Below are 15,385 nucleotides of genomic sequence, written 5' to 3'. Positions count from 1 at the left end.
TTGATAGAAATTTTGATGGTAATCAAATTATATAAATAAAAGTATTACATACAGTATTTCTCATGATCATCTATCAGTGCGTCACAGTTTTTCGATTTCTTTCTAACGCATTAAATTGTATGTGACAGAAAAAAAGGCACGTCAGTGATTACATTTCGTCGGTGAAATTTTTATAACATTTCTTCTAGTTATTCTAGTTGTCGATAGATGGCGCCATAATAAAAAAATATTTTTTTTAATTATATCATAATATTACAAATATAATCTGTATAATTTATAAGACTATACAAATCAAAGAAAATACCATTTTATAAATGCAAGAAACACATTTGATTTGTTTTTATTCCAAATTAAAAATAAAATGTGACAACTGTCAGATTTAACTAAAATGTCATGTTAGAATAAATGTCATAAATGTGTATTATCACGGACTTACCCTTTTTCCTATCATTTGTTACGCACTGAAAAATGATCATGAAAAGGACAATACTATGTATTTTGGCAGATCAAATAGGTAGGTTTATACCCATGATACATTAACAATTATTACGTACCTGTTGCTTTTAAAAACTATTTAAAAGTCACTACAATATTATAAACTTTTTTGTTTCTGTCCTCACAACAATAAAACTAATATATTATACATTTGTTTACCTTTACCTTTACCTCCAAACCACAGCTGTCCTACAGCTGCCATATCGGATAATTTTTGACATGTCATTTGAACATCCAATCAGAACAAAGTTATAATGCGCATGCGCCGGATAAAAATTCACCCTCTATCGCCGGTAAAGAAGTATAACTTCAAAAAATAAACCTTTTTTTAAACACTTTAAAAAAGTTGTAATGAATTTTCCCCGAAAAGAGCTCCGTTTTTGGGTTATTTCAAATTGAAATATTCGATTTGGAATTTGACGAAGAAGAACCTGCTTGTCATTAGCTAAAACTCTGCTTCTACTGGGTCTACAGGCCACATGCATACACCATTTTTTTCAGTTTTTTATAAGCTATATTTTTGCTGAGACTATTTTTTCGCTAAAATACTTACTTTTTGAGTTATCTGCGAAAAACCGTCCAAAAACATGTTTTTTTTTGTTAAAAATGAACATATTCATTCACTCGCAAATAACTCGAAAAGTATTAACTTGTGAGTGAAAAAACTCTATAGAACAAAAGTTACTTAGAATCAGTCATTTTATACAATTTCGGACTTATTTTGAACGTATATTTTTCACCCCAAGAAAATATTTTTCACCCCGTATTTCCCAATTTTTGTAAAATGGAGGGGATGTAGAATTTTAAACTTTTTTTTATATAATAATAGACAATTTCAACTACCCATTCCCAAATTTTCATCCTTCCTTTATTTTTTTGGAGGTTTTCGTAAAATTTTGTGTTCCCTGATGAAGCTAAAATTCAGGAATTTGTCTATAATTTTGTTGTTTTTTTTTTAATTTTTTTTTGTCCCAAGAGGTACCGGTACGGCGTACCGTCACAAAAACAGCACTGTTGGCAAGTATTAGTATATTGGTATACAGTATGGTGCAAATGAAAGGAATAAAATCTTTATTTCGTAAGCCGGCGACTTTAAAAAAAAATCCTGAAACAAGCCCATTTTTATTTTTAAATTATTTTTTTATATATATCATATTAGTGACGTCATGTATTGTACGTGATGACGTAATCGATAATGTTCTTAAATGAGAATAGAGGTCGTGTGCTAGTTCATTAGAAAAGTTATTCAATTCTATATTCAGTAATAGAAACATTAACATAATTATTTACACAGGGTTACCAATTTTTTTGAAGTTATACTTTTTTAGGCGCCATTAAGAGTGAATTTTTATTATCCTGCGCGCATGCGCACACAGACAGTATGGACTTTGTTGCTAAATCTTTCAATTTATGTAGATATGTATCAGCGCAAATAATGTGCAAAACGAACATATTAGTGTTTTTAGTAAATATATTTCTATTTTTTTTGTTATTGTTTTAATAAAATTTTTTTGAAAGTGGTAAGTAAAATTAGTTTAATATTTAACAAAAATACAACTAAACTGTTTAAAGTATAATTATTTCGTTGAAATCATATAATAGAAGTATAACTTCTTACGTGCGTACAAAGTACACACACATTCTTTTTTTTAATTAAATTAGTCGGCGCAAAAAGAAGAATGTATATAGTTCATTTAATTCAAAATACATTTTACTACTGTCAGGAAACAGAAAAAAATGTCAATTTCACAAAGAAACATTGCTTTTCGCTTAAATTCAATGTTCAAGTTGCCACTCACCTGCCTCTTGGCAGTTTGAACCTTGAATTTAAGGGAAAAGCAATGTTTATCAAATAAACATTTTTTCTGCTTTCTGACAGCAGTAAAATGTATTTTGAATCAAATTAATTACATACATTATTCTTTTGTGTCAATTAATTTAATTAAAAAAATTTTTTGGACACCCTGTATAAAAAATAATTATGTTAATGAGAAATGAGAAGACCCAGATATAAACAATAAATCTGAATCTTCTCGTGGAACCACTTTCTGGTAACATCCTTAATCTCTGCCTTTTACAGTTTATAAGGCAAGGATAAACTTTATAAGTCACATTCAGTCTATTCGTCCAGGAAAAATTCCAACCAAAATTGACTCCCTGTACTCGAAATATGAGTAAAATGAAAGATTAAAAACAGCTTGTTTCAATTGGGTTCAGAGGTGATGCACCATCCCCATGCGTACGTTTCTCTCTCTCCAGACGTCTTCAGTAGGGCTACATGACCACCTCATGAAAATTATGTTAATGTTTATATTACTTAATAGAGAATTAAATAACCATTTAAATGAGCTAGCACACGACCCCTATTCTCATCTAGAAAAATTATAGATTACGTCATCACGCCCTGACAGATGACGTCACTAGTATGATATATATGTCAAAAAATCATAATTAAAAATAAAAATCGACCTGTTTTAATATTTTTCCTTAACGTCACCAGCTTACGAAATAACGAATTTATTCCTTTCATTTGCACCATACTGTATAAACAAAATTATTAACAAATGCTTAATACTTTTAAATAGTTAAAATGGGACACAGAAAAAGCTGTGAATACTAGGGAGAAGAAACAAAGAAACCGTTTTAAGACATAGAACCTAACTACACTAAAGGCTAAATGAAACAAACGATTAAAATAGTTGGCAGTTTAAAATACACAAAGCAGAAAAGGTGCTTTCTGTTACTGTTCTGTTATTACTGTTTTCATCGGAAAATTCCGATACACCTGTTCCGAGGAATAGTGATTCTTGTTATTGCCATCTATAGTTGATTTTTTAACCAAGAGGAGTAAACTAAAAAGACAGATTCACACCCAAGAAAGTTACTAGAAAAGTCACCAAATTCATCTTCTTTTTTCGTTGATCATATCACCTATCATAGAAAAAAAGTTGATTTACTACACTTTTCTTCGGAAAGTGCGATGTGACGTTTCGATTTCCACCTCGAGAATCATTCTCAAAATACAAACTAAACAAATTATTTTATTACTTCTAAAGTAGAAAAATTCATATGATAGCTTAGCCTCCTAACTAAGGATTCAAAAATTACATTCAAATATATTATATTCCAAAGAATGCAAAAACAAATAAAAAACAATTAAAAATAATATTACTGTATGGGTTTGGGTGATGGTTGAATGTTATTTTTTAACAAGTCCTAGTGATTGTCGTAACAGTCTGAGAGTGAGGATATGAATATTGTAATACGGTGTATTGAACAATGACTGTGTCTTGTTATAATGCATGTATGTGTGATGCCTTTGCTGAATAAAGAAAATATGGAAAAAAATACAGATAAAACAGTTAATATCAAACAAGTATACTGGATATAGTCGGTTCGCTAAACTCAGACACAACTGGCAAGTGATTTTAATACGTAATTTTTTGTTTTTGGCCAATTTTGCCAAAATTGTCAAAATTACTAACTATTTAGTAATTATTAACTATTTCAGTGGCGGCTCGTGACCTCAGTATGCGGGTAGGCGACACATATACCTTTATGTATACTCTATACTCTAGATATTATATACTCGTATACCTATATACACAGTGTGTCGCATTTAAGATGAAGACACCCCTATATTGCAGCTATCAAAATAAATACAGATTTAAAATTTTGCAGTCAAGCTAGTGTGATGGTTCACATTTTTTAAGATAGTCATAGTCATCTCAAATTTAAAATTTAAATGCTATTTACTGGGAATCTACAAACAGGGCGAATTTTCAATATTTTGCTTCGCGTTAGAGATATCGGAAAAGGTCCAAATATTATTCTAACCCCACGTATCAAATTTCATGACAAAATTCACACTTTTAGTTTTTTTTATTATTTGTAGTCAGGATCCTAAAACATACAATTGGCTATCCCGAGATGCAGCTCGGGACAACCATTGTCGAAGGCGCAAAAAAATGTAGCCTAACCTAGCCCCAAAAAGTTCCGGAAATTCTCGTCCACTACGGCTAGACAAGCCAGTTACAGCGCTGTGATTAGCGTAAAGAATGAGAGACGCATATCATTCTGTTCTGTTCTTTAGGCGGATTTGAAAAGTGCCTGACTATAGGGTAGTGCCATAATAGAAGTGAGTAGCACTACTACGAGGAGCGTACAATAATTACAACTTCGAAGAGAAATTAAAAAGTAGCTTTTTTATTTTAGATACTTACGTATTGTGTCAAAATTTATAAATTACAATTTTGAAATAAGTAATTTATATTAATAAATAATTTATTATTGTATTGTACATTTGAAGATGTTAGGCGGCGCCTACCTTGCCTACCCCGACGGGCCGCCCCTGAACTATTTAGTATTTTTTTTGCCAATTTTACGAAATTGGCAAAATTACTTACTAAAATCACTAGCCAGTTGTGTCTGAGTTTAGCGAACCGACTATACAAACAGATGTGTTAAAACAGTTTAAGTATCTACTTTGTATATTAAATGTGGGTAAGAAAACATAATTTACCTGTATATACAAATGCAGCAATCTGTCAAAAATTCCAACTGGTGATCGGGAATGGAAGCTTTTTCTCTATCCATCATATTGTCAACCTCTTTACCCATTTTCTTCATCATATCACCTTGAGTGAAAAATTCTGCGTATATCAGTTGGGCAACGCGTTTAGTCTCACCCCAGTCCTAAAACGGAGAATCGTTATTTACTAAAGCATTATTATCAATTTACAGTAAAATTTTACAATACCTTGGTTTGATCTGACAAATCTGCACAGGTCATCAGTAAACTGCATAAATAATATCTGTGTTCGGGATCTGTATTGTTATAACTCTCCTAAAAATAAAAAAATATATACGGTGCGTTCATAAAGTGTAAAACCGTTTAATCATCGTATAAATTCATCATTTTCTCCGATACAGATAGGACGGGTCGAATTTGTATTTCAGGTTTTTTTTCTTCTCTTTATTGGAAAATGATCAAATATTTTTTTTACCTTCGCCATAGCTAACTGTCGTGAATGTATCCTATAATGGACGGCAAGATCGGTAGCGAGAATCATATTTTTTATCAGATCTAAACATATAATGTAGTCTTCTCTGTTTAAATTTTCTAGAAAATTACATCCCTGAAACAAATAATATTATTTAGTCAATTGTCATTGACAGAAAAATCAAAACGAATCAATAGGCAAGTAGTAAAATATTGTTACTTGGTATAAGAGTACTCGTATATTAAAACTTTTATCTATTGATACGCCATTATCTATTTATGTTATGAATTCAGTCCTTTTAATAACAGCTCTTAGATCCATTTTCTAAGAGAGTATGTTTAGTCCAGGGCGGATCTGTTTTGAGATGGACGTTGAGAGGTGACTCAAATTTTTTTGCAGAAATTGCTTGAAAATAAATCAAATAATAATATTTGAGTTATCCTCCCTCTCAAAAAGGTCCGGAACATTGTTTAAATAATCAAAATGTCAAGAATTGAAGGAAAAATTCGATTTTTTTCTTCGTTTTTTTTATTATAACTTTAACAGTATTCATTTCCGAGAAAAGTTGTACTGACATAAAAGTTGCGTAATTCAATTTACTACAATATAAAATTGGTTAAAAATTTAAAAAATAGTCACCCTAGTTGCAAAATAGCAATAATTGCGAAAAAACCATACAAAAACAAGTATTCGCATTTTACGTTTTTCAACCATTTATACTACACTTAGGACCTTCATATTTCACCCAGAAAAACTTTATGATACAGTAAAACAATACTGTAAATTTCATTAAGATCGGTTCAATAGATTTTGCAAAATAAATTTTGCAATACAGCTTTCGCAAAAAAATTCATTTATTCAAAATGTTACAGGACTGAAAATAAAGCAGATAGCAAGTTGAATTTTTTTTTTGCTTATAGAAGTCTACTGTACCTTTCATTTGCAATTATCAAAATTAAAATCGATTAATTACCACGGCGTCAGAAAATTTTTGAAATAAACAATAATTTTTGGTGCTATGCGCAGGACAGCGGTGTTCGATTCACACAGGTTGATTTCCACCAAAATTTGTTCCAATCTTTATCTAATATAGTATTTTCTTACTCTATATTTTGTTGTATTTTAATTTTTTAATTCCACAAAAATCAAACTAAGTTTATTATTGTTTGTGAAATATTTTTTAAACAATTGCATATGTTTAAAAATAATAAACTTTTATTATTTAAATTAAAATATATGAACAAAGAAAGTTTTTGCTAATAAAAGTGTTATTTCAAAGGATAGACTATGTGTTTTTATTTTGCAATAAACAAATTTATTTATTTATATCGAAATGTCATAAAAATTAAAATTTATCAATCATTATCAAATGTCATTGGAATGCCCAATCAGAGCAACCTATCCGCTGTCCTGCGCGTAGCACCAATAATTAATGTTTATTTTAAAAATATTCCTGGCGCCGTGGTGTTAAGCGATTTTAATTTTGCGAAATTGCAAATGACAGGTACAGTACACTTCTATATGCAAAAAAATTTTCAACTTGCTATCTGCTTTATTTTCAGTCTTGTAACATTTTGAAAAAATGAATTTTTTTTACGAAAGCTGGATTGCAAAATTTATTTTGCAAAATCTATCGAACCGATCTTAATGAAATTTACAATATTGTTTTACTGTATCATAAAATTTTTCAGGGTGAAATATGAAGGTCCTAAGTGTAGCATAAATGGTTGAAAAACGTAAAATGCGAATACTTGTTTTTGTATGTTTTTTTTTCACAATTTTTGCTATTTTTCAACAAGGGTGACTATTTCTTAAATTTTTAACCAATTCTATATTGTAGGAAATTTAATTACGCAACTTTTATCTCAGTACAACTTTTCTCGGAAATGAATACTTTTAAAGTTATAATCAAAAAACCAAGAAAAAAATCGAATTTTTCCTTAATTTTTTGACATTTTGATTATTTAAACAATGTTCCGGACCTTTTTGAGAGGGAGGATAACTAAAATATTATTATTTTATTTATTTTCAAGCAATTTCTCCAAAAAAATTTGAGTCACCTCTCAACGTCCAAATGTACTAATATTTTTACAGATGCGCCCTGGTCTATGTGATTTTGCTGATAGCAAGTAAATTAGAGAAAATTCAGTGAACACATTAAGTAAATGGTATTCGCTGTGAGCCGGCAATTGATGAAATCCGATTGACATCATTAATTAGAATAAAGAATTATAGATATTATTTCTATAGTAAACAAAAACAAAGAAAAATATCTGACAAGTAATGACATTAACGTGGCCATGATGAAAAGTCACATTCTAATGTTTTGACAGGGCTTTTAGGTCAGAAATTTTGACCTACGTAATCTTGCTTTTGTAGTAAAAATACTATACATTCAAAACAGTGTATATTTCAAAAATCTGACGATTTGAGCGGGCCGCAAGGAAATGGGTGTCCCAAAGTTTCACAAGAAAAAAGCGAATATTTCGCGAAATGAATCACCCACCCCACCCGACCTCCGTGGGGGGTCGTGTTTGATGCCATTCGATAGATTTTTTAAAAATATTGAATGCGTTTATTTTTCAGTTTTTCGATCTGATGTTTATTTCGCGACATATCGCGGGGGGCGGGGGGTATTTTAAAATTTACCCACCACCCCTCCGTGGGGAGTCTTGTTTGGTATCATTCGATAGATTTTTGAAAAATATTGAGCATGTATTTTTTAGTTTTTCGATCTGTCGTTCATTCTGACGATTTTCAGTTTTTCCCTAAAGATAGAATTTCTTTTCGCCCCCCCCCCCTTAACCAACTCCCCTGTATTAAGAGCCAATATATAGTAGGGGTACAAGGTTTCTCTCCATATGATAATCTGACGCGCTTGACGCACTAACTAACAAATTAATGTCGAATTGTGAAAGATAGCTATGGGAAATAAACACAAATAACTTTTGTTTCAAACAAAATGTAACCGTCGACTTCAAGATCTTTCATCGTATGCTAATGATTTGCGGAAATATATATTTTATTTACTTTTTAATTAATTTTAATTTTAAACTCAACTAAAATTCTACTAGGTACCTAAAGGACACCGCACACATCTTATGGAAAATAAAATAGCACTCAAATAAAATAAAATTTACATGAATAGATTGGTCTTGAAATTACAATCATTTCACATATCATTACGCCAACTCTGAAATGTAATTAATAACGGCGTAAATTGTAATTAAAGTTTATCGAAATCACATTTTTGAAGTCCATAAAACTGTCTTTCATAAATACTAGTCTAGTGGCTATTAAAATGAGCTTCCAAGCGTGAGCTAAGCAGATTAGATTAGAAGAACTATATACTTTTGTACAGCTGGCCAAATTATATCTACTTTTAAAACGGTACCGAAATCATTAATGTTTTATCTTTTATTTTTTTTGGTTTTATGATCTTATTTATAGTACGCCCCTGGTATTGATACATTTATCGTTCCCAATAAATTAGCCAGTGTAATGTTTTTTTCGTTAAAGAACTGTCGAATTAGATCATCTGTGATATTTTATTTTCACGACATCGAATATTAACCCTTAAACGCCCAAGGGTGGGTAAAAAATGTCCACCTAATGCGTATTCCCTTGTAACATATTTATTACGTGTTTAATTTTTTTTTTAATTATTTATTGTTAAAAAGACAGCCCATTATCGAATGTTAATTTGGTTCTACCAATATTTTTGAAAATAAAAGCAGCATCTTGAGTTAAATATGGATGGGCATAAAAAGTACACCCTTGGCAAAACTTGTTACTAAAGGTTTCTATATAATTTCTCGTTGGTAGGAAGATAATCCATATAATTATCGATGTATAATTACATAATCTACATAATTATCCGCCAATGAGGAGGCTGAAAGAAAGAATATGGAGAAAATCGACAAATCTGAATTACTGGTATGTTAATTTTGATGTACATTGTAATTTTGTTGTAAGGTTTGTAAATTGTTTATATTAATATTTTAGAAGATGCTGTGTTTATTAAGCATAAGATTCTTAAGTTTAATCCATTTTCAACAACTTTCAATAAATATATTAGCTATTTTCGAGGTGGACATTTTTTACCTACCCTTGGGCGTACATGGAACCTAAAAAAGGTTGGGCGTTTAAGGGTTAAGCGGGCTCCACACTCTCGGCGAAGTTACTTCGCCAAAGTTGACCGAAGTCCGAAGTACCTCTCTACATACTCGTTCTACTTCGCGAGGAAGTGCGATACCGACAAAGAGCGGTGCAATACCGACAAAGACCCCTTTGACTCGGACGCGCCAGACCGACAGAGAATGGAAGCAGAACGAAGTGAGGCAAAGTTGCACAAGGTGACCGTCTACAGTCTACACTGTCGTACTTGTTGAACCTCCATCGACTTCGGCGAGAGTGTGGAGCTCACATTATACTGTTTATCTAACTTATGTTCTCAGGGATTTGGCGTAGATATCATAAGTACCTCGAATTGTTTGTGTTCTACCGAGTTACGCGGTTTTACTTCAAAGAACCTACTCGCTGAGAGCCGTCTGGATGTCGCAAGTTTGTGTATGTTATTGTTCGTCCGTTATAACTTTTCCCATGCGTCACAATTCATTTTCAAACAAATTAAGTCAAAATATAAAGTGAAACGTACGACGATGTGTGTAGTATATAGTATACAGTATACAAAATGTATATGTTATGGACCATATGATTAATTGGTCATTTTTCATAATGCCCGGGCTATATAAAAAATGCCCAATACTGTCGGTCAATATAATAAATACTATTAAATTCATCACATTGCCCGGGCATTATGTATAATGCTTGGCATCTACTAGACAGGATGATTAAAACTACTTTTATTTTTATTAAATATGAAATATATTTATTTTGATACAATCAAGTATGTAGTAAAAACTAAAATATTTCTTATATACTAATGAAAACAGTCTTGCAGTCTTCTGTGAAATGGCACATGAGTACATTTAATGAATAAGTATACATAAAAAATATAATACGTATTAACGGTAATTGAGGAAACCAAAAAAGAATTCTGTGTTTTTATTTGCATTTTTTTCTAATGACCGAAATCGATGGTAACACACAAAGCGGCCAGTGAGAAATTAAATCGTTTTTCTTCTAAATCAAACTCAATTTTAAATAAAAATACACTTACCACCTTTGCGTGCTACATCATCGAAATTTATTTTGTATGAATGATTTACAATACATAACTATTTGTTGAAACATGTTCCACTATGGTGACACTTGGAGTTACATATTTTTTTTTTCTTTACGACACTTACACTTATCAGATTTACACCCACCTTTACAACCGCACCTACTGTATCCTTGTCCCCCATAGTTAGAAGATTTTCTTGCGCATTCTCTAAGAGATATCTCAGTGTCTGGAATCTCTTCTATGGAGATAAACTTTTCTTTACAAACGGTAAACTGGTATCTTGAATATAACTGATTTAGTATGCCATATTTTGTGCCTAGTTTGTAAAGCTTTTTTTCAGTTATCTCTGTCACGATAGCTAGTAGATTTCTTTGATCACTACGAGCTCGGTCCACATCTGGCACTCGTATCCTAACTGTGTTACCTAGTTTAGCCGATGGATATTTGGAATTGGAAAATTTTAACATCTTCTCTGCTTGTTTTTCTGGATTCGTCAAAGCCAATTTTCTTTTCTTCCTTACATCGTTTATTCTAATATCTATATTGGAATCCAGATTTTCATTATTTTCTAAATTAACTACAATAGCCGTTTCTACCGCATTTGTTAAAAATTCTGGAACTTGACTAGATTCACGAGATGAATTTTGAACATGAGATGAACTTGATTCGGGCAACATTATTGAAGAGTCCACATTTATATTATTATTTTGTATTATATCCGGTTCTGTAGATAGCCCAGCCTCTTGATTTTTGAACAGGACCTCTAAGTCTTCCTCCGAATTAACATCAGTCAGAACTTCTTGGGGTAGAGAGCTTTTTAAACCAACTTTCAACTTTGTGCCGAACATGGCTTCATATGGACTACAACCTATACCAGTGTGATGAGCTCTATTTTTCATTAGTTGAACAAAACGTAAGCCTTCAGACCATTTGTTTGTATTGTTGTCTTCTAACCACGAACTAAGCATATTCTCTACGTCTTGATTGGCCCTTTCTATAGATCCTTGACTCTGAGAATGCCTGGGTTTGCCATGTACCATTTTTAACTCGGGCCACATGCTACACAGCTCTTTGATAATATGGTTAGCGAATTCTCTGCCATTATCTCTATGAAGCACACTCGACGCCCCAAATATTATGAAAATATCCAAAAGTACATGCGATACTTCTTCTGCTCTTTTACTTGTAAGAGGTCGAAGTTGGACAAATTTGGTAAGATGGTCTTGATAAACAAGCAGAAATTTATAACAGCCATCGGCTTGTGACTGCATATCGATTAAATCGACTTGGCATCTTGAATTCATTTCCTTGCTCAATATTGGTTTCACCACCAAGCCTTTCTTTGGAACATTATGTTTTTTCTGACAGGTCATGCATAAATTTAAATAGATAACAATCATCTTCCTTGTAATATTTTTAAATTTAGAATGTACTTCCTTCTCCATTCGGTTTCTACCACCATGCCCGATAGTAATATGAAGATCGCGCAATGTATCAAATATTTCTTCTGTATGGACGTAGTATTTAATTACGTTATCTTCTTTCACAGGAACAATCAATTGTTCTACTTCTCTAATCGTCATAACGTCGAATCTTCGTAAGCGCTGATATCACTCGGCGTTTTATTTGTCTGTTTACTTTTAGAGTTTTTTACCTTCTGTATCATTTCCATGTAGGCTGTTTTTGTGAAAATTTGTGAATTTTGACTTTTTACTGAAACTAATTCAGTTAACCGATTGTTAAATCGATTTTTCATATCACTTAATGGTTCTTCTTTTTCCATAGTTCACTATGCAATACTTTATAAACAAAGAATTAACAAAGAAATGTCACAAACAAACCACTTGTCGTATATACCATTACTAACATTCAACTGCAATATGATTTATAAATAATGGCCGACCTGCTTCGGTGACTGTAACCTTGGATACAGCGCGTTGGTTCGCTGCTGAAGATCGCATGATTTACTAAGAACGCCGATTTATCACATTGCCCGGCCATAGTATAGCATTTTTCATAATGACCAGACAATATGATAAATTGTAAAAAGTTATCAAATTGCCCGCTGAAGTTAGTCATTATAATAATGACCGGGCATTATACATAATGGCTAACATAATCACTTTGTCCATAACATATATACAGTATACACATCGACGTTCGTTTCACTTTATGTTTTGACTTAATTTGTTTGAAAATTAATCGTGACGCATGGGAAAAGTTATAGCGGACTTACAAAATGCATTCCTTTGCAGAGATAAAGGCTCTGAGTTGTTTATGTAATATATTTGTTGGTATCAAGTGGGCCAACTGTGGGAAATACTGAGACGGCTGTTATCATGGGAGAATATGGATCTAAAAGAGTGATCAGAATTTTGTTTGGTTTATTCCTATTCGCTAAAAAGAAGCCTTATAGAGGCGTGATTTAAGTTTGCTTAAATTTTTTCTATTCGTTGTTAAGATGAAGAGTGGAAATTGGCTAATTTATTGATTGGTAAAACCTGACATGGTTGAGTAGGGTAGAATGATAGGGAGATGGAAGGAGTTTTGGTTGTGTGAGAGTTCTGAGAGATTCGGGATCAGTTCTGAGGAGTCTAGAGTAGAAAGCTGGTGCTCTTTCCGTCGGCAGGCTAAGTCTTTTGCCTTGCCGACGGAGATAATTGTTTGATAATAGTTTCGTGGAGATAGTTAAAAGTATTTAGTGCAGCTCAGTTTTAGTTCCAGAGCCGAAGTAGGCTCAGATGTTCCGCTATATCTACGGTCGTACAGAGTGCAAATTCTCGGCCGCATCTTGTGTTTCCAGAAATGGATTAAACTGATCAAAATTTGGTTTTTTTTTGTCGAACAGTTTTTCGTTTCTTTCAATTAAGTTTAATCAATAACAATAATATATTATACAGGGTGGTTCATCTTATTCGCCTCGGTCTCTGTACGGAAAACCACTTGATATTTAAAAAAAATTTCTTCACAGAAATATACAGGGCCTTTAATACTACAATCTAAAAATAATGTGAATTATACAGGGTGCTCCAAAAAAGAGTGGTACATCAAAGTTATATTTTTTCTTATGGAATGCCCTATATCTGATGACATTATTGAATTGACCTTAAAAAATAAACTATACTTTCATAAGGGTTGCATATACCTAAATACAGGGTGTTTTGATTTATTTTCATTTTTATAAAAATGTAAGGTTTTAGAAAAAAATAAATATCTACGAATCTAAGAATCAATAACAAATTCTTTCTTGGATCTTAATAATAGATTACTTAGCATACTTAAACAGATGCTTATTGCAACAAAGTTTCTTACAGGGTGGTCAAAATATGAGATTGTAGTATTAACAAATTCACGTTGTAATAACTTACTTATTTTAAATGGAACACCCTGTATCTTACTAGTCTATCGCGTATAAAATTTACTAAGATTTCAATTTGTATAAGAGTTTCCTATACCTATCTTTTTACAGGGTGGCCAAAATATTAGATTGTTCTATTAACAAATTCAAGCTGTAATAACTTACTTATTTTAAATAGAACACCCTGTATCTTACTAGGCTATCGCGTAAAAATTTATTTAGCTTTCAATTTATATTAGGGTTTCCTATACCTATCTTTTTACAGGGTGGTCAAAATGTTAGATTATTATATTAACAAATTCAAGCTGTAATAACTCACTTATTTTAAATGCAACACCCTATATCTTACTAGTCTATCGCGTATAAAATTTACTTAGCTTCTTATTAGAGTTTATTATACCTATCTCCCTTCATTTATCAAATATTTAAAGATTTCCTAATTTGTAAGCTTTAAAAATTAGAATTAAGTACCTATATCGTGGTTATGTACAACACGTCACCAACACCGGCAATATACTTAAATATCTTAGTCAAGATACTTTCGTTAATAAAATTCACATTTTTATCATCTAATCACACAGAGTGTTCTTATTTTAAATGACATACTCGATATTCTATTCTTTATCATGAAAGATATTTAAAATCTCTTCAATTCCATTCATTCTCAATACACATGTTATTCTGTAAATATAAATTCCCATGTTATTCTGTAAATACCCATTCTTACATATTTTTGTAGAATAGGCTCATTTTCGTCATAGTAGCCATTGCATTTAATTGTTTGTAATTGCGATTCAAAGATTCAAACAAAAAGTGGTGTTCTTAAATTTACTTAATAACCGTCGGTTTAAGATATGGAAAATACTTAATACGGAATGAAATATAATTTAAATATCTTCCAGAATACGGCATCTAATATAGGGTATGCAGTTTAATACAAATATATTATTCAATGTCACATGTAGGCCAAAATCAACTAAAATAATACAACACTCTGTGTGATTACATGATAACAATGAAAATTTTATTAATGACAGTACCTTATCTAAGTATATTGCCGGTGTTGGTGATGTATTGTACATAACCATGACATAGGTACTTAATTCTAATTTTTAAAGCTTACAAATTAGGAAATCTTTAAATATTTAAAAAAATGAAAGGAGATAGGTATAGGAAACACTAATAGGAATTGTAAGCTAAATAAATTTTCTACGCGATAGCCTAGTAAGATACAGGGTGTTCTATTTAAAATAAGTAAGTTATTACAGCTTGAAGTTGTTAATAGAACAATCTAATATTTTGACCACCCTGTAAAAAGATCGGTATAGGAAACCCTTATAC

General features: G+C 31.5%; 1 protein-coding gene across 1 annotated transcript in view; it reads right to left on the bottom strand.

Annotated features, from left to right (window-relative positions):
• The window catches only part of LOC126886613 (cGMP-dependent 3',5'-cyclic phosphodiesterase-like), a 78,889-nt gene that overhangs the window by 3,523 nt on the left and 59,981 nt on the right, over positions 1-15,385 (bottom strand). Inside the window, exons 7-9 of the mRNA XM_050653601.1 lie at positions 5,502-5,633; positions 5,255-5,341; positions 5,018-5,190 (exon numbers count right to left, since the gene is read on the bottom strand). Of these exons, the coding sequence (XP_050509558.1) occupies positions 5,018-5,190; positions 5,255-5,341; positions 5,502-5,633 (392 nt within the window). The remainder of the gene's footprint in view (positions 1-5,017; positions 5,191-5,254; positions 5,342-5,501; positions 5,634-15,385) is intronic.

The sequence above is a fragment of the Diabrotica virgifera genome, chromosome 6 (assembly GCF_917563875.1).
Source record: "Diabrotica virgifera virgifera chromosome 6, PGI_DIABVI_V3a".
Classification (NCBI taxonomy): Eukaryota; Metazoa; Arthropoda; class Insecta; order Coleoptera; family Chrysomelidae; genus Diabrotica; species Diabrotica virgifera.
This window is presented reverse-complemented; position numbering and strand designations above follow the sequence as displayed.